Source organism: Sus scrofa, chromosome 14 (genome assembly GCF_000003025.6).
Source record: "Sus scrofa isolate TJ Tabasco breed Duroc chromosome 14, Sscrofa11.1, whole genome shotgun sequence".
Taxonomy (NCBI): domain Eukaryota; kingdom Metazoa; phylum Chordata; class Mammalia; order Artiodactyla; family Suidae; genus Sus; species Sus scrofa.
Window position 1 is genome coordinate 95,643,220 of NC_010456.5, and position 26,182 is coordinate 95,669,401.

General features: G+C 33.2%; 1 protein-coding gene across 1 annotated transcript in view; it reads left to right on the forward strand.

The window, feature by feature from the left end:
* Window positions 1-26,182, forward strand: part of PCDH15 (protocadherin related 15) — an 857,865-nt gene that overhangs the window by 113,052 nt on the left and 718,631 nt on the right. Inside the window, 1 exon segment of the mRNA XM_021073535.1 lies at window positions 15,491-15,609. Coding sequence (XP_020929194.1) covers window positions 15,519-15,609 — 91 coding nt within the window. The 5' untranslated portion in view covers window positions 15,491-15,518.

Here is a 26,182-nt window from a genome sequence, read left to right on the forward strand (position 1 = left end):
AAACAAAGCACATTTTGCTAGTGCTTTTGTTTTTCTAAAGCCTCTTTTGATAAGCGTCATGAGATACAAATGATATTGTTCTCATTCCAGTACAGTAATCTCCAAGCAAAAATTTCCTAGACTGTACTAACAAATTCCATTATATCATATATATTTTTATCTATAATATATTTTGAATTTCACATTTCTGACAAAAGTGTTATATGCAAATACTTCTAGAAGTCCAACTATATCATTAGGGCTTGATTGTTCCATTCAATTTTCTATCTGTATTATTTCTTCCATATTTAGATATTCCTTACTTTTAAGTTACATTTTCTCCTGATTTAATGCTATATATGCTTTTGTCCTCCATCTTTATGATCACATACAAGATAACCTTCAACATTTTAAACATTTTTTAATTTAATGATGTTTATTTTTCCATTATAGTTGGTTTCAGTGTTCTATCAATTTCTACTGCACAGCAAAGTATTCAGTCACACATGTATAACATTCTTTTTCTCACATTGTCCTCCATCATATTCCATCGTAAGTGTCTAGCTATAGTTCCCTGTGCTATACAGCAGGATCTCATTGCTTATCCACTCCAGATACCATAGTTTGCATTCACTAACCCCAGACTCCCAGTCCATTCCACTTCCTATCCCCCACCTGGCTACCAGAAGTCTGCTGTCCAAGTCCATGAGTTTCTTTTCTGTTTCATATATTAGATTCCAGATATAAGTGATATTATATGCTGTTTGTCTTTCTCTTTCTGACTTACTTCACTTAGTATGAAGTCTCCATTCCATCCATGTTGCTGCAAATGGCATTATTTTGTTCTTTTCATGGCTGATTAGTACTCAATCATGTATTTATACCACATTTTCTTATTACATTCATCTGTCAGTGGACATTTAGATTGTTTCCATGTCTTGGCTATTGTGAATAGTGCTGCAATTAACATAGAGGTGCATGTATCTTTTTCAAGGGAAGTTTTGTATGGATGTATGTCCAAGTGTGGGATTGCTGGGTCAAACGGTAGTTCTATATTTAGTTTTCTGAGGTACCTCCAAACTGTTTTCCATCATGGTTGTACCAATTTACATTCCCACCAACAGTTTAGGAGGGTACCCTTTTATCTACACCCTCTCCAGCATTTGTTATTTGTTGACTTGTTAATGATTGCCATTCTGACTGGTGTGAGGTGGTACCTTATAGTAGTTTTGATTTGCATTTCTCTAATAATTATTGATGTTGAGCATTTTTTCATGTGCCAATTGGCTATCTGTATGTCTTCTTTGGAGAAATGTCTATTCAGGTCTTCTGCCCATTTTGCAGTTGGGTTGTTGGGTTTCTTTGCTGTTGAGTTATATAAGTTTTTTATATATTTTAGTGATTAAACCCTTGTCAGTTGCTTCATTTGAAATTATTTTCTCCTATTCCGTAGGCTGTCTTTGTTTTTTGTTTGTTCGTTTGTTTTTTATGGTTTCTGTGGTTGAGCAAAAGCTTGTCAATTTGATTAGGTCGCATTGGTTTATTTTTGCTTTTATTTCTGTTGTCTTGGGAGACTGACCTAAGAAAACATTTGTACAGTTGATGTCAGAGAATGTTTTGCCTCTGTTCTCTTCTAGGAGCTATATGGTGTCTTGTCTTATGTTTAAGTCTTTAAGCCATTTTCAGTTTATTTTTGTGCATGGTGTGAGGGTATGTTCCAGCTTCATTGATTTACATGTGACTGTCCAGTTTTCCCAGCGCCACTTGCTGGTAAGACTGTCTTCCCATTTTATAGTCTTGCCTTCTTTGTCTTGTGGCATGCCGCATAACTACCCAGTATGAAACACTTTTTTTAATCAAAGCATAGTTAATGTACAATCTTATATTAGTTACAGATGTACAATACAGTGATTCACAGTTTTTAAAGTTATATTCCATTTATAGTTTTTATAAAATACTGACTGTATTCCCTGTTGTACAATATATCCTAGTAGTTTATTTTCAAAGTGGTTTTGATAACCTTCTGAAACTCATTTAGGAAAGCTTCCGTTTAATTTAATTTATTGAAAATTGTAAAAAAAAAAAAAACCTGCAGGCAACAAGTCTTATGATCATGATAATTTACTTAATTTTTTTTTGGTTTTTTTATAAGTAGGGGAGCAATATGTATAAACTTAGAATCAATTATGAGTTCTCATTGGAAATTTAAATGCCAATCCTAGTTTTGCTCACAAAAAGATAAGCAGCAAACACCAAAAGCCAGTTTGGAAGATTGTCTAGAACCGTTCTTGAACCTTAAAAATAATAGAAAAATCATAGATAAATATCATATGAGTTTTACTTAGAATTTTGTATGACTTTCAAAATGCTCATTTGATTTCCAAATTCTGAGTATAAGTCAACAATTGGAGAAATAATGAAATTTGTGATGATTATGACTGTACCCTAAAGGCATACTTACTTTGGTAAGGTAGATGTGAATCAAAACAAAACAAAACACAGAACAAAACAAAAACAGCAAAAAACCCCACCAAAAAACAAACAAAAGAGCATTTGTGAATATATACATACATACATAACATTTTTGAAAACTCCTTTTGAGAAAATTGTGACAAAAGTAGTACTAAAATTTCTACCTAGGAGACTCAGAATCCTGGCATATATATCATCTTTATAACCATTTCGTGTATTTCTAAGACTTTTTTCCAAGCAAAAAGTATTCTAAACTATTATAATTCTTAAAGAATGTGACTATGAAAAGGGGTTTTATGGAACATGATAATAATATTGTAGTCTTGTATTCACAGAGGGGGCTGTCATTATATAATGGAGAGTCCATGACTGTCTCCCAAACCTGAGGGTTCAAATTGTCATACCATGGCTGGACAGAACAAGTGGCTGAATTTTCTTTGACTGATAACATATGTTAAAAATAATTTAATTAAAACAATGTGATGTTGCATATTTCACATTAAAATATAGACATTCTTCTTTATCTAAACAATTGGAAGATGACAGGAAAAAAAAAAAATGGGACTCTACTTCCACAAAGTCGCTAATAATTTAAATACAGCAAAGTCCCCAGATCCCTATTTTCTCTCTACCAGCTTTATTCATTTACAGGATCTTCCTTAACTTTACAGTCTTATTCATTTGTGACTCTTTCTCTAAACACCTGTGACTTAATAACGCATGTAGCCTAATGCACCACACACGCATGCACAAACACACACATTTTATCTCTCTAGTTTCTGTTTTCTGCAACTTAACACTCATTTTGATCCCATCACAATTATATTTGATTGTCTCTTAATCTTCATGCACCCACTGTTTACAAGCTGTTAGCAAAATATACACTTGATATGCTAACAAATTTGGTGGTTTGGACAGAGGTATGGAATTTGTATCTTCTTCGATTCTCCATTTCACTCTACCCTTATCATTATTAAAATTGCAGCTTCAAAATCATCCATGATATCCAGTTTCATCTTTGCCCATGGGCATCATATTAATAAGTTTCCAATCTTAAGACTTCTACTTCCTTTCATCCACAAAATATTCCTGATTCTGATTTATTCACCCATATCTGAAACAGGAAAGTGGGAATAAAATAAGTTTCTAGCCATTAATTTACATAAAAGTTAGTACTCTTTAATGAATTTTTTCTAAGAGGAATATCTTGCTGAATCATGTAAAACAGGAGACTTTTCATAGATATTGAAAGTTACACTGCATGCTTTATGAGTAGCAATTAAAAACTTGAACCTTTGAATTTTAGCAATGATTCTAAGGGGAAAAACAGACTTTATAAAATGATTATTGTTTAATTGGACAAGAATACTAATTAAGTAGAAAAAAACTATAGTTTATATTTCTATACATGCTTTATTTTTATTTTTCTTTTCTAAAAATTCTTCTTAAAGAAATAATTATCACTTTTTATTATTTTGCCCTTTCAACAAAAATATTAAAATTGTACTATATGGCTTATGTTCACTTTTTTAGATGTTTTTCTATGAAGACATTAAAAATAGACACTAGTATAGGTTTCAGAAAATAGACACTAGTATAGGTTTCAGAAGGCTCTGCTAATATCAGCATACTCAAACATATGGGAAAATTAATTTATTACTTATAACGTATAACTTGTGTGAGCAAAAGAAAATTGTTTAAATTGTGTTTGCCCTCATACATGAAGAATTAATAATTGTGTTGCATTACATTGATAGATAGGACAGAATTTTACAAATATAATACACACCACCTTTTATAAGGAATATTCTAAGACCAGCTATGGTGTTCTTTTTTTAATCTGTCCTGAAAATGTTAAGCAACTCCAATAGATTTATTTAAACAGAGAATAAAACTGAAATAATTATAGTATTAAATAGAATATGGTCTATCATTCATCTTTTCTCCTCCAATCCATTCTACATACTTCTATCAAGTGAATCTACATATTGTCCTCTTCATGCACCTTCTTTTTAAACATGTCAGTCTGTCACCATTATTGCTCAAAAACAAAAACAGTACAAATAAACAAAACTTAGATTAGCCTAGATTTTCCACTATCATGTGCTTTCAACTTGTCACCTGATAGTCCACTATGTAGATTATATCTCTAGGTGATCTTTTTGTTTAATCCTCTTTCCTCTGTTTTGAACCTTTTTTCTCCTACCTGAGTGATTTTGTCCCCTTCCTTTTTCCTGTCTTTATCTTATTCAGACTTTCATGCCCTGTGGAAGTCCCATTATATTGATGAAATCATATTTGACACTTTAGTTGTTATTGCCATTCCCATCCATACTCCTGTTGAAGAACCTTTGCTCCTTTTTTATACCGCATGCTATTATTTATGTTTTAAGTTGTATATATTTTATTCTCCAACCTAGTCATTCTTAAATGGTCATCACTAAAACAAAAAACAAAACAAAATAAAACAAAATGCCATAATGCCTTAATAACCATTACAATGTGATGATTGAAAATACAATATTATTGGAGTTCCATCATGGCTCAGCGGTTAACAAACCCGACTAGCATCCATGAGGATGTGGGTTTGATCCCTGGCCTCACTCAGTGGGTTAAGGATCCAGTGTTGACATGAGCTGTGATGGAGGTCACAGACTCAGCTTAGGTCTGGTGTGGCTCTGGTGTAGGCCCACAGCTATAGCTCCAATTGGAACCCTAGCCTGCAAACCTCCATATGCCACAGGCACGGTCCTAAAAAAGACAAAAAAAATACAATATTATTTCCTCTTTGTAGTCTTTTCATAGCCACAATTTAGTTGTATTCATTTTGTTTTCAACATTATAGTTATCTATTCAAAATAATATTCTTAATTCATTGCTGTGATTTATAAATATCTAACTATAAAAAATATTTTATATCTATTTTTGGCTCTTTTAGCCACATATAAATTGACTATGTTTAGACTTGAAGTTGTAATATGATTATTTTCTGGTCTCTAGAGAAATTGCCACTTATCAGAACTTCTGTATCATCAAATAAAGCTCGGCACTACATTGAATTAATTATCTCTTTAGGAACTGCTATGATGACACTGATGTATCTGTAGCATAAATGAAGGGTTTACATGACTCTCACATAATCTGTTACCTTTCTAAGTTAATTCATCTTCACACTTATGCCAGCTGAGAAGATTGAGGACTTCTTTGATCATATAGTTTTATAGAACAAAGAGTAAAACTTAAAATAATTGCATCAAAACAAAGCTTAGAAATATTTAAAAACACTTTCTTAGCTGTATGTCTTCCCTTATCAAATTATTTCAGTTGCTGAAATAATATTTCTGCAGAGTGTAAATTTCACTTGTGATTTCTTAGTACAAATAAGAAAAGCACAGAGTGAAGTTAAACAGAACATTCTAATATTTGTTTATATAAATTAGTAAAACATATCTATGATTTTAGGAACAGTAATATCTATCATACCCAAAATATTGATCTTTAACAGTGTTTTTATTAGCATGAAACTTACAGATTTAGCCCTTTACAGAATTTTCCATTTTAAAAATTATGATAAAGGAAGTATTTTCAGTTCAGTTTGCTGAGGATCTCACTAAAAGATTCCTGCAAAGACAATACAAAGTAATTTATAGAGTATTTCGTTTCTGTACTTGTGTTAATATAATATGCAAATGTATGATTCCCAGTTACCATGCTTATAATGTAAACTATATAAAAAAAAGAAACCTAGAAAAGATGCAGTATCTAAGTCCACTATGATAAGAAGAGAGACAATGGAAGAAGAACTTAGTTTCATTTGTTCTGCTTATCTTTCACTTGGCAAATTATTTAAAATATGCATTTTGTAACCCATTTACATTAAATAAAATCTATAAATAAATTTTATAAAATATATATTGAAGTTACATAGTAAACAAAATATTTTATTAGTTAGAAATTCCGTTTTCTAATCAGTGTTTATTCTGGTATCTTTTATATAAATCTTAATATTCAAGTAAATATTAAAAACAAGATTTCCTATTTTCATCAAATACATGTCATAAAAATGACATGCTTTTTAAATTGATTTTCCATGGTCTTACTGAATGCAGGTTTAGAAGAACAAATGAAAAATTTAAAGACTACCATTTAACATGTCATTAAACACAGTAGTTATTTCTTAAAATTAAAACTGTTATGAATCTTTCATCCTAAATCTGTTGCTTACTTATAAGACTATTATTTAAAACCATATTTCCTACCAAGCTCTAACAATGGAAAAAGCTAATAAAATAGTATGACTAGATTCTCTAACAGTTTTTTCAATTAAAACAGAAGAAAATTAGAGAAATTTATTAGAAAAAAATGAATTTTATGTGTAATTGATTATATCTGAAATAATTAGACCTCATTTTAGTATTTAAATTTTTAACTGCATTGTGAGATGACCTTTTCTAAATATTAAGATCTTGTAATTTCCAACTTTATTTTAGTTAATAGTTACATTTAGTAAACAGATACCCAACTTTACTTATCTAAATAAAATATTACCTTTTTGTTTTTAAAAGCAAATTGGGGAGTTTTCTTCTGGTTCAATGGGTTAAGGATCTAGTGTTGTCACTGCAGTGACTTAGGTTGCTGCTGTGACAAAGGTTTGATCCCTGGCCTGGGTAACTTCTGCCTGCCATGGGCACAGCAAAATAAAAAAACAAAAAAAACAAAAAACAAAAAAAGCAAATTGGATGCTCATTCAAGATTTTATAGTTAAAAGCATAATGGTAATCTATATGCATTGTTTATATAACCTTTCAGTTATGGTATATAACCATTCTTTGTAACTCTAGCACTAGGGAACATTTTTGTGCTAATTTAATTGTTATCTATAAATTAATTAATTAATTTTTTGCTTTATATGGCCACACCCACAGCACATGGATGTTCCCAGGCTAGGGGTCGAATCAGAGCTACAGCTGCCAGCCTATGCCACAGCCACAGCAATGTGGGATCCAAGTGGGGTCTGCAACTTATACCAGAGCTTACGGCAATGTCAGATCCTTAACCCCCTGAGTGGGGCCAGGGATTGAACCTGCGTCCTCATGGATACTAGTCGGATTCATTTCCACTGAGTCATGATGGGAACTCCCTATAAATTAATTTATGCTAACACTATAATTTTTATCATGGTAGTAATGTAAGTACAATTGTAATATGCTTTACTTTAAATTCATTGACAGATAAGGGGAAATTACTAAAAAAATATAGGTCTGGTTAGTTTATTAGTTTTTTAAGTAAATTTCTCATAAGAACTTAATTCAGAACCCACAAAAATAGAATAAGATAGTTAGAAAGAATTATTTCAGCAATTTTTGACCTTTTATTCTTTTATGTCCGTATGTTACAATTCAAGAAAGCAGTGTTTGCACATGAGACCTCCATGAACACCTGACCAAAGACAATACTTACAGAAATGTTTGGTTGTTATACCACAGCACTGAAGATTTGTGTTCCTCACACACATAATTTCATTGAAATTATAGCCATTGGTCTGTGCAAGACCACTCTCTTCTTTGTTGAATATATATTTGCCCCTTTAGTTTTATTCAGTACATCCATTTCCATCTTTGATCTCATAAGCAACCATCATTCAAAAACTTAGAACAGACAGTAAACGGATCAATGTTTTACATATGGGTTAGGAGTCCCACTACAGCTTAGCTGGTCCTCTGCTCAGTGTCTTACAAGGCAGCAACCAAGCACCTGTCAATCTGTGTTCTGATCTATAGGATGATTAGGTCAGAATCCTTTGCAAAGCTCATTTAGATTGTTGGCATAATTCATTTCCCCTTGGTTGTATGACTGAGGCCTGTTGTATGGAGGCTGCCCTCAGGTACAAGAAATTACTCATAGAACCCTGGCTTATGTTCTCCATAGACAGTTTACTATATGGATATTTACTTTTTTTTAAGTTCAGTAGAAAAATCTCTCTCTCTCTCCACTGTGCTAAGAGTGAGGTTTATATAATTTAAACAAATCTAGGGGATTGCATTGCATTATCTTCACCAAGCTTCTGTCTTTGCTTGTTAGAAGCAAGTCACAGATTTCACCTGCACTCGATGGCAGGAATTATACAAGATCATTATTCATTGTGGGGCACCATAGGGTGTGACTCTTACATCCTGTTAGACTAAATATTCCGCATAGACCTTTCTTTTTCTCCCTTCCTTTCGTTCTCTTCTTTCCTTCCAAACTTCCTTTCTTCCTGCCTTCTTTTTTCTTTCTTTTTTCCTTTCTCCCTTCTTTCCTTCCTCTCTCTCTTTTTCTTTCTTTCCCTTTCTTTTTCTTTCCTTTTTCCTTTCCTTCCTTCTTTCATTATTCATTCCTTCATTTATCCCACACTGCTGTAATCTCAATATTTATAAAAAACACTGCCTAGAATCAGCACTCAGTAAACACTTATACAGTAAATTTTAAAAATGAACATTTTTAGTACTCCTTTTATTTATTTATTTATTTAATTGCTTTATAGGGCCACACCCATGGGCATATGGAAGTTCCCAGTCTAGGAGTCAAATTGGAGCTAAAGCTGCCTGCCTACACCACAGCCACAACAACATGGGATGTGAGCCATGTTGCAACCTATACCATGGCTCACAGCAATGCCTGCTGAGTGAGGCCAGCGATCAAACCCGCAATGTCATGGTTAATAGTCAGATTTGTTTCTGCTGCGCCACAACGGGAACTCCCATTTTTTTTTTTATTCTTTATCATCTGTCAACTATAGCAGGATAAAATGGATTTTATTATCCTAGTTTTAAGCTAAGTCTCATAAATTGTTATTACTTTACTATACATATAACAAAGTGACACAACTGGGAATGCATCATAACCTTCCATTCCAAGGCAGGTGTTTTATTATAAATACATCCAAAAAGTCACAGGCATTTTTACACTTTCAACTGCAGTCTTTCTCGACTGGCTTAATACTTTTATTTTTGTTAGTGGATTTACTCTAAGAGAAAAATAATCCATTCATTTATTTGTGTTTCTTGGGATGTTTAACCTCCATCAAACAAGAATAGTAGTCATAATCTGTTTTCTGTGCCACAGAATGACATTACACAGAAATTTCCTTCAAGTTTCCTTTTAAAAGTATGCGCGCAATTCCTTGAGCTTTAAAACTCAGTTTTACTCATATTTGTTTATATGTTTTAAGTTAAATATCTCACAGATAAAGTAATGTTTGGGCTGGAGTTCCCGTCGTGGCTCAGTGGTTATCAAATGCGACTAGGAACCATAAGGTTGCAGGTTCGATCCCTGGCCTTGCTCAGTGGGTTAAGGATCCGGCATTGCTGTGAACTGTGGTGTAGGTTGCAGACGCGGCTCGGACCCCTCCTTACTGTGACTCTGGTGTAGGCTCGCGGCTACAGCTCTGATTAGACCCCTAGCCTGGGAACCTCCATATGCTGCAGGTGCAGCCCTAGAAAAGACAAAAAATAAAATAAAAATTAAAAATTAAAAATTTGGAAATTAAAATTTAATACTCCCCTGATTTGGAATCATTTTACCAAAGTACTTTAAAATGATATATTAAAAAGTATGAAATATGGGGCTTGCTCTCTAGCAAAGTCACTGTGAGGAAACCAAATTGATTTATGCCTTCATTAGAAGCAGAATGTTTGACATGTAATAAATATACAATACAGTCATCCTGAGTAAATGCATTTATAAACACAAAAAATGTCCGTATGATGGTAGTAATGGACATAGGCTCTGGAATCTACTCCCTTTTTAAAATTTGACCAAATCACATTTTATTGGGCCAACTAGTATGGCTAGACTATTATGGCATATGCTTTATACTTGTTATTTGGTTAAATTGAATATTGGCTTTTTCTAATAGGATACATACAACCTTTAAATGTAAATTCAGTAGCTGTATTTGTCAGTAATTTGATTCCTTGATGAGGAGTATCACCCCCCCCCAAAGAAAATCAGTGTCCCTTTTTCCTTAGAGTTTTTTGATGAAAACTACCATTTTAAAAGGATAAACCCTTACAGACCTGTTAAGGTCTTGATCGAATTTTCCAAAGGCCCATCAAAATTTGTGGAAGAAGAATCTCCTAAACTTGGACTTTCCTTATGTGTATCATTGGACTTTCCTTATGTGTATCATATGGTTTCAGAAAATGTGTTTTGAGGTAAACCAGTTTCATTTAATATTTACAGCTGTTGAGTTAAAATGTTTAAAGCTTAAATGCAACATTTTCTGTAAACAATTACACAAATAAAACATTTATTTTCACATTTTATATAAATATGTACTTTATTTTCAAATTATAAAGATTATTTTATAAGCATAATATATCAATGTCATGTAAATTTATCTATCAACATAAATATAATATGTATTTAATAAAGTTATAAATTATAATGAGATGAACATATAAAATGTGGGTATATCAGAAAAACTGAGATTTTATTTTCTTGCAGTTCATATTACAAAGAAAAAAGAAATAAAAGATGATTCAGCAGGTCAAGCTTATGATTTCTTTTTCTTTTTTTTTTTTAACTTCCGCACCTCTGGTACATGGGAGTTGCTGGGCTAGGAGTCAAATTGTAGCTGCAGCTGCAGGCCTATCCCACAACCATAGCAACACTGGATCTAAGCTGCAATTATGACCTACACTGCAGCTTGTGGCAATGCTGGGTCCTTAACCCACTGAGCAAGACTAGGGATCAAACCCACCTCCTTCAGACATTATATCAGGTTCTTAACCCTCTGAGCCACAACTGGAACTCCAAAAACATTCTTGATGATTCCCACTATGGTGAGGTAGAAGAAGGGTCTTCAGTCAGTCAGTTATGGGAATTCTTATTTGGTGTGGTAAGATTCAGTAACTTTGGAAAGCTTCATGTTCTCAATTTTGTAGTTGAGGCTGCTTTGAAAAAGAGTTTGCTTTATTCTAGCAAGTGAGTAGTATATATTTCTTGCAAGGAGTACAGAGCAGTGACAAGCTTTATTTGTATAGCTCTGTTTAGATGTTGTCAGAGATTGGAAAGTACCAGAGTTTGAACAGACTGTTGAAGTGCAGATGCTTATGCACAGCTCCTGGTTCACTGAGAGATTCCAGCTTGCTTCCTGATGCAGTATTGATATGGGGTTTCTCATCATGGTGTTGGCAATAGGTTCAACACTTTGATGTATCAAAGACATTAGTGTTTTTTCCCATAGCAGTCCAGGACAGAGCCTTAAAAAAAAAAAAAAAAAAAACAAGTCGTTGACACTGTCAAAAATGTACCAGAGGGAAAATTGCTGTGATGTCAACCTTGGCTGCTTTTGTCATGTGTCATCACAAACAGTCTAGGAAGCAGAGATCAACAGGTAAAGAACAGAGCTTTGTGTATTGACAGTCTTTGGATTTATACTTGAAAGTGAAAGGCCTTTAATGTATTCTCCCTCCAAGTAATGAGCAGCAGTCTGTACTCAAGGCAGTAGATACCACTGAGTGTACTATCTGCTGGAGTTGTTGCAATTGTTATGCTTTTCTTGTCAAGTTCTTCTCCATGATGGTATCAGAATGCATTTGGTTGCTTCATATAACCTTACTTCATTTTCTGAATCTAAGGTTCATGGAAGTAGAACCTTGTTCCACTGATGTTCTAACTTCCTAGAAGAGTGAGCAGTACCTCATAGACCCTCCATAAATGCTTGTTGAATAAATGAATTTCTCAAGACACTGAATGCCAGAGAAATGAGTATGAGTTTTATCTGGTGGCTTTACCATGCGAATAATATGGAATTCAAAATCCGTATATTGTGTCTTGAGTAATAGTAGTAAAATATTCTTTCTTTAATAGTAGTAAAATATTCTTAAGCCTATGGAAAATATAAAGTAAAATTCATGAAACTCAAATCATTTACATGTAAAATTATAATGTACTTGGGAAAACTGCCTTTTTCCCCAATATTATTGACAGTAGAGCACTGCAGCTGACCCTTTGAACAACATGGGTTTGAACCCCACAAGTTCACTTTTATGTGGATTGTTTTTTCAATAAATACAGTGCTCCACAATTTCATTAGAATCTTTTAAGTTATCTATGTATGGGGAAAATTTGCGTTTGATTAGGGATCACAATACATGTTATCAAAATGACTAGCCTTATGTCTACCCACACTCTTTCAGCTTCCTTTTTTGGGGTAAGTCATTTATCAGTTCTTTTGTTTTTTGGGCAGGGATAACAGTACTCACCTTTTCGGCTGGGGAAGGGTTTGGTTGGTACATGTTGTTCATGGGTCAACTGTATTTCTAAATCACTATTGCAAAACCATATTTTTATTAATGCTACCAGAGTGTTGAACATGCCAATAAGTTATCTCCTGAAAGGCAAGCACCTTATAACTGGATGAGCTACATTCCTTTTTAGAACTGGGCAGGCTAGATCATAACATTAATGGTCAAGGAGATCTAGAAGGAAAATGCATACTCAGAGAACAAGGCTGAGTTCAATATGGAACTTATAATAAAGGTACAATACCATGTTAGAGATGTTGTTTTAAGTGACCTATAAGAACTTTACGTACAGTTCTCAAGGTTGTAAAACTAGTCATGAAAATGGATAGTGCTTTTTAAACTTTTTTCCTTATATCCTTTAAGTGTTTTCTCTTTTGTTTTAAATTGTAAAGACTGTTTTCTGTTTCTTAATGTTGCCACATTTCTTTTTTAAAAAAGAAAGTAATTAAAGCCATTCATTGCATAAATCTTATGGGCTCTATTACAGATTTGAAAAGGGAATGCAATATTTCTCCTTGGGATACAAGCAAAAAATGCAGCAAGCTCTTCTGGGTCTTTATATACCTAGAAACCTGAACCATGTGTTCTTTTGGAAATTGTCCAATCCTTTTCTTTAATGGAATGAACAGAAGTTTCAGACTTACAAACTGCACCACCTCTTCAGCCACACTTAAGTTTGTAACCTTGAGCCAGTGAGCATGACCTTTTGATGGAGATGATAGTACTACCTTAGAGACTGTGCTAAAGTCAGTTTGAGGAAATATATGTTTAAGCACTTTGAAGACTTCACAGATACCAAACCAAATATATTCATATTAAACTACGGAGTGCTCATTCTGAAGTCCTCTTCTAAGCATGTATTTATCGCCATTTATCTAATCCCCAAAATAAATTTATGTGGTAGGTAATATTGAATCTTCACGTTAATAATGAGGAAAATGAGACAGAAATACTATTTAATTTTTTCAAGTCATAAATGGGAAGTATCAGAACCTGAATTTAAAAAGATGCCACTCTCTAATCAACCACTGTTACAACTACTGACATCAGTCAATTTTATTTTTTTCCTTTCCTCCCATAAACATGGATCATTATATTCTCTTGATATCTAATGATGGGCTCTTCTCTCAACTATCTGTGCCTGGATGTTATATGAGCTGAGGCTGAGTTCTTTACCAGTTGGGGAGGGAGGGAAATGTGTGAGGGCCAGATAAAAAGATGATTCTTTTTTAAGATGAAGAAACACAAAAAGAATAGATTCCATTTTAAAATCATCTAGTGTGGTGACTTGAAATTTAAGGACTGTACATCTCATGATTTAAATACTTTTAAGTCTGTACTTTTAATATAATCTTTAAATAAACTATTTGCACTATTGCTATTGTGCAAATGAACTTTATAAAACACAAAAATAAAAGAGAAAAATAGATAAAACAAAATACATGTAAAAGCAGAATTTAAGCATTTCCTTTGTACATTCTGATGAAGCTTATTCACTACTAGTTTAGCAAAAGGAATCCAGGGTAGAATTGTAAACTGGAGGATCTCTGAGAAAAATATGATCAGCCAGAAGCATTTAATCTATTAAGAGGATTCACAGTTATCTAAACATTCACATGGTGATCTCGCATGGAAATTTCGGTTTCTACCATCTTTTGGAAAATCAGAAAACCTGGTAATACTGGTTTGCATTCCTACAGGACAACCTTGACAAAGGTTGAATATTGGCTGGTTTCTTCAGGTAAACTCGCACTTCACCATTTATTTATATCCTTCACTGTCCCTATTGACTGTTTAGGCTAATTCACTTTTACTTTTGGAACTCTGATGTAGAGAAACAAAGTTCCCATCTGTGTTCTATGTGAGCTATATTCAGGGTTATTTGGAGAACTTCCATGTGAATGATGTTTTCAGACTTACAAATGAGAATATTTTTTTTTTCAGTAAGAAAGATTTTGTGGCATGTTCACTGGCCACTAGTACCTCATTCAGTTTCTTTTCTTACTGTGAGATTGCAAAGAAGAACAAAAAAATTAAAATAAAATTCATCCAAATGCTTCCAAAGACACACATGGTAAAACTGATGGTTTATCCATAGTCTTAGAATGACATAGTCAGTCTCTTGTCACTCTACTTAAAAGGAATTAGTGAGTATTTGTTTGTTTGTTTGTTTTTTGGCCCCATCTGTGGCATGTGGAAGTTCCCAAGCCAGCGATCGAACCCATACCACAACAGCAACCTGAGCCACTGCAATGACAACACTGGATCCTTAACACATTGCACCACAAGGGAATACCAGAAATTAGTGTTTTAGTGGTGAGTTCGTTGAAATGTTCATATAGGAAACTAATAACTGATTTAATATCTTAAGTTAAAACTTACACTTTATAATTAAACTATTCTATAAACAAGATAAATTTAGTAACTTAACTGATTAGCATATGATTCACTCACAGGATCCCAGTTTTAAAGATGTGGTTCTGATCTTATCAGTATGTTAACTTCTCAACTTATTTGATTACAAAGTAAATAACAGAAAAGATGTCTTTCCTTAGAGATTACTCGTCTGCAAACTCATGTAGATGAGTTCCACTGCATTGAATATGTATGCTACTTTGTTAATGGATAGCATGGCACAGGTAATTAACTATGAAGTCATTAAGGCTTTTCAGTGCTCTGACAGTTGTGTTTATCATAATAGATTAATGATCTTGTCAAATGTTTCTTTTTCTCTCTTGTTACTTCAGATCATCCTTGGGTGGAATTTGACAGAAGATGTTCCAAAAGTTTTATCTCTGGAAATGGTTAGCTTCAGGGATTATTCTGGGCTCTCTCTTCACAATCTGCTTGGGCCAGTATGATGACGGTAAGGATGCTTTTTCTCTGACTTTTAGAGTTAGCCAGAATTTCTGTGGAAAATGAAACATGCCATAGAAATGAATAATGCCAGTTTGTAGTTCATTTTTAAAAGTTGATAATTCTGTGCAATAATTTAAAATAATCTTACAAAAGTATCATCTGAGGCCCTTTGTATCTCAATAATGTTTGCACTATGGTAGAAAATCCAATGCTAGGCTTCTATTTGAATCCTTATTCTTACTAAACAAGTGCAGTTTAAACATCAGTGCTATTAAAAAAAGACATTAAATTCTATTTGCTAACCTTTGAGCAAGTACAAACAGTAGCCTTGGATAAAGCTTAGGAATATAAAAGATACCAACACTTCTTATGAGAAAAGAACTCTGAATAGGTCAAAAGTGGATGCCGTTAATGATTTTAGTTTTTGTTAGGACTTTAATTGGAGTTTGCATTATTTTATCACCCACTGTTTTATTTGGAAAGAGTGAAAAAATGTAGATGACTTGGCTTTAGACTTTCTAAGTCATTTCTTAATAGTAAATCAGTCACTTTAGAAAGATATATTTATTGGGCTCTGCAGGGATCATTTAACATGTTATATCTGCAGTGGCCCAAATGTGCCTGTCTTAGATATTTCAATATTGGAGGAATCTATCTTCGAATACTATATAATGAGAGTGTGGAGATAAATATATATACATATGTGTGTGCATGTGTGTGTGTATATATATATATAAAACAAAGTTTTATGGAAGAAAAAATTGACACATTTTCTGACCCTAGAGGTTGGCTATTCAAGAAAACTGTTTTATTCTTTTATTATTATTAATTTATTATTGTATTACTTTTTATTATTTTCACCTGACATTTGTTCAGCACTCAAGGTATACAAGGAAGTAACCATCTCCGGAAGTAACCATCTCCTTACCTCCGTTGCCATGTTACTCAGTTGCTCTTAGTGGCATCAAAGGTTGTAAATTGTTTGTGTGTGTGCTTTGCTTGGCTAAACTGAATGATTTGAAGATAGATGAATTCATTTGACTTTATCCCAAACAGTGTTTAATTTATGTACATATTAAGACATTCTCAGGCCTCCTTAGTTAGAAAATCATGCCTCTTTGGGGATTTGCAGAATAATTCACTATAGCAACTATTTTCATAAACTCAACAGTCTAATCCTCTGAAAAGTCCCGCTAATTAGCACAGTGTTTACTTCAAGAGCATCTGAATTTAATGTTCATGTCATTGCCATTTATGTAGATTGTGAATCTCCAGTCTAGCAACAAATTTTAAAATGTACTGAGATAAATAATGTAACTGCTACTCTGAAGCAAAACTAGAAATCAATGGAACTTAAAAGAGCATGAATTTAAATTAAAAGAATGCATTTTAAAGTGTGCCCCAAGAAAAGATGACAAATCAGTGTGTTGAGATTTCTTTATGTCATAAGGCATTCTATTTTTATTCATATGTAGTGTTCACACTGTGAAAGAAGGATTCACTGTCATTGCTCACATTAGATTTTCACAAACCCTATACTTTTTAGCAATATAATTTAGGTTATCAGAGGGAATCATTGTTGGTTTAACCTGTAATGCTCTAAATTAGTTTCCTTAATAAGCGCATTACAGTTCTTGATCTTTCTAAATGTGCTTGCATGGACAGCCTCCAAAATAAGGTTATCAGGTCACTGTTGGTCATCCAACAGTTTACTCTCTGAAGCAGAAGGATGCTTCTCACCTGCCAAATTTGAGCTTACAGTAAGGCTGCCACTCACCGTACTCACCTACGGAAGACTACCTTCCAGTTACAGTTAGAAATCCTTCTCAGTTCTCTCCTTCTAGAAGTAAGTTACTCAACACTTAGGAAGACTAAAGTGACTGGAACTGTGGCAAAGAAACATAAATTTTGTATCATGATTTTATAGAAATTTCTCAACTTTATACGCTTTTCAGCATTTCTTCAGTACTTGCATCCTCCAATGTACCCGCAAGATAGTAACACATTCGCCGAGGTCGCCTTCAGGTCTTTCAATACTTCTCTCTGACCTCCTTCAAATAGGGACTCTGACATCACTTTCATTTTATTGCTCATGAAAATGGCTTTCATAGTTACAGTTTTTAAAATTCGTATAAGATTTGAGTCCATACCATGCAGGAATGAAATCAGGAGTAAGCAAAGGATGGCTAAAATATAAAGTAACACTTAATTGGAATATGTGTTATGAATTTCTTTAACTAATTTTTTTATTCAAATGCTTGGGAATGCAGGCATGGGTTAGATTGCAGAGAGACAACAGTGAGAGTCATAATCATAATAGAAATGGGTGAAAAAAGGAAAAATAAAAAGAGATTTGCCATAGGTAATTCACTGGTTCAATTAGCCCATTTAATAGTTGACAAATGATCCCCGTACATAGTTAGGAGATTCAGATAGAGGAAAATAAAGGTGGAAAAAATAATTAACTATCCTAAGTCTATTAGTATAACAGTTTAGGTTTCTGTTATGTTAAAAATAGAATTTTCCTAGACTTTCAGTTAAAAGCAGTTTGCTGTGTTTTTCTATGCATTTCCTTATTTAAGAGTAAGGAAATTAGAAGGAAAAAATCCTATTTATTCAATAAATATTTTATCCTAAAATGAAATATTATACTATTATCCAATTTTGTAAATCTGCTTCTAAGAAAAGTATATTTTATATTTGTCATTTTCAATATTTTATATCTTTTTTTTTTACTTGAGAACTTGGTCTAAATTTTGTGTTCTTTGATATTTCTCAAATTATTTGGGTAAGTTTTTAGATTTGGTAATGAAATTTGCATATGGCCTATTCCATAATGAACATTTCATTTGATGACTACATATTTAAGCAAATATTAATAGCTAAGTGATATTGGTAGTAATGACATCAAATTTTAAAAGTCAGAATTTAGCTAACTGATAGAAAATTGGAAAAACACAATTGATTTGTAGTTTATAGTAGTTACCCTCTCACCCAATGTTAGAATTGATATTTTAGCTTGTAGTTTAACGCATTACCAATCCTGGCACTTTTATTGGAATGGGAACATATGCCCTGATCCCAGAATGAGAGCAGGGAAGCTGGAAAGAAGGTACCATAGAAAGCCGAGGAAGCAGGGCTGTCTGCTGAATTGTATGTTATGTGGGACAAAAAATATAAAAAACGTATTCCTTGTTCTACCATGTTATTCATAATGAAGTAAACAAACCACTAGTCCAAAGAGTTTGTGTTTTTGTATACTTTCTTTTGATTTTGGGCTCAGGAATGATTGATAGGAGGGAGGAAAACAAAAGAAGGGAATATGTTTTATAGTTAAGGAGTGTATTTTAAAAATTATTTTCTCCACATTTTCAAATTGTCCCTACTGCGCAGATATTACTGCCGTGATTAGATAGGAAAAGTGTTTGTTTGAAAAAAGTATATATTGTAACATTATTACTTTAAACTGACGTATTGGGCATTGTTAGAGGAGTTTTGGAAGGGCATGTGTGCCAATGAGTGTGTGTATAGCTGTGTCTTAGGGAGGGAGTGAGAGAGATTCCCAATTGTGTACAGATCATGAAAGCCAACATAAGTATTTTAAAGGAAAGTTTGCTCCTGGCTACTCAAACATTCAGCCTGGAAGCCAAAAATCTTTCATCTTCCTCTTGAGCTATTATGTAAATCATCATATACCTATGATATGAATGGAACCCTTATATAGTGCACCAACCAGAACAACTATCTGAAGGTATCCTGTTTATAACCTCAAAGTCATAGTACTTCCTAAGGCTGTTTCCTTATTAATAATAACTCTCAGAATCTCAATTTTACACATTCTAGCACAGCATCTGAATATGATGAATGTTCACTAAATAGTCTGTATTACTTCTAATTATTTATAAATAATTATGCTTCTTTTAATAAATTTGCATGTGTATATAAATGAGCACTTTGTGCTCCTGCATGCTATATGTATATTATTTTTTTATATCTCTCCATTTTACTAAACACCTTGAAGACTTAACTTTGTTAAATTACATTTTATTCTTTAAAGTATTAAAAACCGTATTCTTTCCTTGGAGAGCTTACTGATTCAAATAAAACTTTTAAGTGAAGTTTGAGGAACATTTCTAGGTGTATTTTTATGCTCGTTAGTTAATCCATTAATCCATGGAAGGTCAGTGATGAGATAGATATGTCAATCCACTAAGGGCGTGGCCATGTTATAAGGTCTGAGATTAAAATCTTTTAAGATTCTATAACGTCTTTTATAAGGTCTGACATTAAAGCATGGAAGCTTCATTTTTATCAAGTGCACACAGAGGTCATAATGCAGGGGACCACTGGTTTATACTAATTAAACTTAAAAGAGAATGACATACCAATTACAATGTAATAATAGCATCGTATGGAAAATATAGCTGTCCAATGAGATGGAATATTTCTGTTTCTAAGCAAGATGTTTCTCCCTTTAGATACCTTAGTAAGAAATGATTACATAAACTGAACAGCTCTGCGAGAAAAGTTAAATGATCTTAATGGTTCATGTTTCCAAACTATTATAGACTATTACGTAGTGCAGTGTTATGGCAAATATCCCTGCCTCATGGACTGAAGTATTCTATTTCTGGGACAATCAACAGTCTCTCTAGGATCATGCTAGAAATATTTTAAAAATTTCTTAGTTTTTGGGTTTACTAATTCAAACTTTAGTGCAGGTTATCTTCCTCTTGTTAATATTATATTTTTCTGAACACAGTGCAGTGCAATAATTTCAGTTATAATTAAAGGTGATTGTTGGTGGCTATACCTAAGTAATTTTCAATAAACTTGATTGTCTCTGAAACTTCTCAATTGTTCATTTAAATATGATTTCTTAGGGACATACATCCAGGGAAATAGAGCAGCATACCTGCACACATTCACAGTAGTAAATAACACACATTTTTTCCTTTCTTTTTAGGGCTGCACCAGTGGCATATGGAAGTTCCTGGGCTAGAGGTCAAATTGGAATTGCAGCTGTAAGCCTATACCACAGCCACAGCAACACCAGTTCCAAGCCATATCTGTGACCTCCAGCATAGCCGGCAGCAATGCCAGATCCTTAAGCCACTGAGCAAGGCTAGGGATAAAACCCCCATCCTCACAGAGACATCAGGTTCCTAACTCACTGAACCACAGTGGGAACTCCCAGATAATATGCATTTTAGACAAAAATAAAACCATGTATAGCATACATTGTTATACAAATTTTGATCTTAATATAATATAGACATCTTTCCTTGTGTATTCCTTTAACTTACTCCATCTTACAAAGTGTTTTTATTCTGAGAGTTTAAATTCATATTTTTAGAGTATCTTTGTTGTTTCCCCTACAGGCTGATTTAAAATCTTGAGTCTCTCTCTGTCTCTCTCTTTTTTTTTTTTTTCCTTGAAGCTTTATAAGCTATTAGATTTATATACACTCTCTAGATTATATTATTATGGGACATTTAGAATGCTCTGACAAGAAAGAGCACCTTCAATGCTTACTCCAGTAAAACTCCTAAACATTCTAAATTTCATCTCCAGATGAAAGCTTGGCTGTGTCCTCTGTTCTAGATTGTACTCACACTTTCATTTCTTATTTCCTCGTTTCTGAAGGTGAAAAATCTTGCAGATTACTGTACCTTCAAAATCAATTTTGTTTAAGAGTCAGGGTTTGAAAACAGCATATGTTTTAGTTTCCCTATTTCAGCAACAATTTCTCAGTAAGCAAGTTCAGAAATTTAAACTTTATGGCTTCTCTAGGCTCTGACGTTGAGCATAGAAGGGTTACTTCAATAGCAGCTGCATACTCTAGTAATAGGCTACCTTAAAGTCCCTCTGTATATTCTGGAAGGTCAGAGAGCTAGAGTCCAGAAAATAAACAAACAAACAAACAAACAAACAAACTGATAACAGAAAACCAGTTGTTGTACTTAGAAGATTCTCTTTCTTCTAACATACGCACACACACACAGTTATTTCCAAGTTAACTTACAATTGGTAAGTACTGGTGTTTGTAATATTCTCACTTGACCTAAAATTAATGATAAATGGTAAAGAGGATGCTTCCCACTCTGGTTTTAACAACTTAAAAAAAAAATTGAAAAGTAAATGCTTATATCCTATTTGTGTAAAAAGGCAGACTTCATTTTAAATGTTCTTAATAGAAATTGGAATTGAGCAAAAATGTAATTATAATCTTGCCTGGTTCTCAGTCATCAATGACTTATATAACAGAGTGGCTTTTCTTTGTTAGATCTTTTCATGTCAAATCTCTACTTGTTACTACCACTTCCAGTTTCCTTAAGCTCTGCAATTTGGGTTTTCTCACATCTCTACTGAAACTGCACTCTCTGAGGCCCGCAATGACTACTTTTTTGATAAATCCTATAATTTTCTAACATTTCAGCAAACATTATTGATCTTCTTTTCCTGCAACTTTCTTTTTCTCAGTGTTCTTTGAACTGACTTTTTCTGATTGTCTGTATATCTGACTTTTTCTCCATTTCCTGGTGAATATTCTACCCCCTTTTATTCTATAATTTTGAAATTTCTATAGTCTTATTTATATTCATAAGGAGTGATATTCTATAATGAACAAATTTGGATATTTTCTGACAGTTAAACAAGGTTCTCTCTTTGGTCATGTTCTATTGTCTCTAATTTCCCTTTCAGAGTGCTTTCATCTAATTGTGTATCCACTGCATAGAGATCACTTTTCTCTAGTCCACATTTTCAATTATCTATAAAACATTTAATTTAGCTTGCATTCTATTGAATATCAACTCAAAACATATTAGGGAAACAAAAATGAGGCAGTACCTTCATTCTAGTATAATAGGTAAATATATAGTCAATACAGTGTGACCTGTATAATAATAGAATTATGTGAAATATCCGGGAAAAATACAAATAGAAAATCTGCTAAAGAATTCAGGGTGGAATAGTCAGAAAAATGTTTGCATTGTGGATTTTGAGTTTTTAAGTTAAGGAACTTAAAGCCCCTATGCAAATTTCAGAAAAAAAATGAAGAATACTGAATTGGTGTTCTGATTTGAAATATATGTCGATATCTCTGCATAGAATTAAGGGTTGGTTATATTTATTTAATGACCTCGTTTAAAGTATCCAAAGGCAACAAAACACCTTGTGCCTGGTTGAGATCACCATCTATCCAAGGCTCATTTATAAGCTCATCTCCTTCATGGAACTGCAGCTCATAGCATCTCTCTCTCTCTCTCTTCCTCCCTCTCTCCCCTTTTCTTAAAAGCTATTTCTTCATTGCTTTCATTCTCAGCTTTTGTAATTATGTTGAATGCCTTCTCATATACTATTAAGAAGTATTCCTACAATAAAATAGACATCATTTCTGCATATTCAACAAGTTTATTGAAATCATGAATCATATTGATATGTATTTTATGGGTAAACAACATCTCTTTATAATTGATAACACTTATTTAACAATTATTTAAAAAGCCCTCCACATAGATTATTTTATTTAATCTTCATAAGAACTCTATGAGGTCCCTGTGATTATCATAATAATCATTTCACTAATATTATGCCTCATGTATAGATCACGAAACTATAGAGGCATGGAAGGGTTAAATGGCCTTCCCAGTGTTAATCCCTCTAATCAGGGACAAAGCTGAAATCAACCAGTTAAATCTCAGCTTCATTTGCAGTAATGACATACTGTGCTATCATATTATGACATTAAAGTCTTAACCTTTCCTTTCAGATTTTATTCAAATTCTACTTATTCCTTTATACTAACTTATTCATTATTCTTTGATGTTGTTACTAATATATTCAATAAAATTAAATTGGAAGAGATCAGTCAAAGGGTAAAACATCTAGTTATAAGATGAATAAGTTTTGAGGATCTAATGTTCAGTATAGTGATCATATTTAATGATACTGTGTTGTGTATTACATACTTGAAATTTTAAGAGAATATATCTTAAGTGTTTTTACCATACTAAAAAAAAGTAACCATGTGAGATGATAAGTATGTTAATTAACTTGATAGTGGTAATCATTTTATAATATGAAAGTATCAAGCTATATATTGTACACCTTAAATATATACAATTTCTATTTGTCAGTTCTACCTCAATAAACCTGGAAAAATGAATGTCCACCTTCCCCTTTGCATTATAATAGGTCATAAAGTATTTGGGTTTTGTTTAGATTATAGATTCCTAAAGACAGAGATTATCTCATTTATTTTGTTTCCTTCAGCACCTGGCAGAATGACCCAGTTAGTGGTTATTGAAATAATTAAGACGTGTATTAAAAAAAATAGAATTTAGAGATGAAGTTTCTCTTTTAACAATATAGGAGCAAGTTGGTAAGCTTTGAGGATCATAGTTGAAGTTCAAACAATTTAACCACATATTTAGTGAGAGTTTGATTTATGTGACACTGCTCAACATTGGCATGGGGGCCACAGCATTCAGTAAATTACCTGTGGTTTGGAGCTGTTACAAACAACATCCTTTTTAGCATCCTGCAGGAAAACAAAATTTTGGTAAATTATATATACATTTTTTAGAGATTCAGTTAGTATTTATCCCATGATAGTGCATCATTCAGAAAAGTCTTTGTAGAAAACTCAATCTGAATCTATCCTTTCTTCCGATGTGTTTTCTTCTTCTGATTATTAGCTGCTGTTCTGGGGGTTTTGTTCATAATGTTGGTAAATCACACTATAGCAATTGTTCCTGATATCATCAGCTTATTTCAAGATACCAGTCTTCCCTGCTTTTGTAGGATCCTATACTGCCCCTCAGGGCTGCTCAGTGATGACTGTTCAGCTACTCTAAGTTTTTATTAAGTGTCTTTATTGAACAGTTGGAATACTGATGAGAGCTTTTCAGGCTTAGACTTAGACAAGGTGTGAAAAAGGACACTATTAACTCAACCATCAATATTTTTTTGTGGTTATAGACAGGATTTGGCCACAGTGAGCCTATTTGATACATAAGAATGCAATTCTGATGGTCTCCCCATAGGGGAAAAACTACAGGTAATATGAGTAATACATTATGCTGATTATTTTTGTCCATTCTTCAGCTATAAAAAGCATACATAATATCTGCTATGTACACATACATTTTCTAATAATTAAGGCTAATCTTTATTGAGTGATTTCTCTGTGCCTAGCAGCTTGTACATAATACACTGTCCTCCACTCAGACTATATATTTATATATAATATATATGATATATGCATCATTACATTTCAGTTACACAAAGCTTCCATAATTTTATTCAAATATTTTGAAGTGGCTACTATGTGTTAAGCCTTATTCTAGGTATTGCAGATATAGCAAGCAACAGAGTAGAACAAAAATTCCCCATCTTTGTGGGGTTTGTATTATATTGTAAAGTGACAGAAAAAAAAATACACATTACTAAGAAAATTATGTAGTATGTTAGTATGTGAAAGTGGTCATATCAAAAAATAAAGCAGGCAAAAAGGGATACTTAGGAAGATAGTGTTTTAAATAGGATCATGTGGGAAGAACTTACTGAAAAGTACCATTGAGCAAAGTTTTGAAATGGATTATAGAATAGCCATGTAGAAAAGCATTGGAGACAGAGGGAACAAGGAATGAAAGGGACTTGAGGTGGTAATGTGCCTCATGTGTTTAAAGAACACAATTGCAAGCAAGCTCCAGTGGGTGAATGTTGAGCAGAGTGTGGGGGAGGGGAAAGAGATATGATCAAGGAAGTGGAGGATGGTGGGGAGCAGATTGCACAAGGCCTTGTGGGTAATTGTAAAGACATTGTCTTTTTCTTTGAGTGAGAAGGAAAGCTACTGGAGTGTTTCAAGTAGAGGATTTAAATGATTTCACAGAAGTTTTAGCATAATTGCTTCGACCTTTATATTGAGAATTATCAGCTAAGATCAAGGTGACCTGAGAAATTTATTAACAATATTCTAAGCAGAAAATAAAGAAAGCTTCGACCAGGTCTTCATGACAGAGGTGGTAAAATGGTTGACTATCAATATGTTTTGAAAGGATAACATAGTTCGCTGATATATTGGCTTATAGAGAAGACAAAAAATATAGCATTAAAAGTTTGATATCAATGCATTTGGTCTAACCATCAGGAAAGTCTGAATGACCACCTTCAATGAAGCAATAGCTAGAACTGAGCCACTGAGGAAGAATCAAAAAAAAAAATATATTGATATACAAAGACAGTTAAATGAGAGGAAAACTAGAAAAGAGTGGTTTACTCTTTTCCAAAGAAGGAAGGTGCTTCTGTCAAGTCTGATCAAGTAAGGTGAACTGTGAGAACTGAATATAGAATTAGCAAATGTGGTGCTTATACATGGTGTGCCAGGAACAGTTTGGTGCAATGTTCAGGTGAAAGTTTGGAGTGGTTTTAAGAGAGAGAGGAGAAAGAGTCAGTGAAGGGAGTTTGAGGGTAGGTAAAGTGTTTTGTTTTTTTGTTTTTTTTTTTCCTTTCTTTTTTTTTTAATAGGGTGGTAGTAGTAATAGAGAAATAGGATTAAGTTCCAAGTACACATA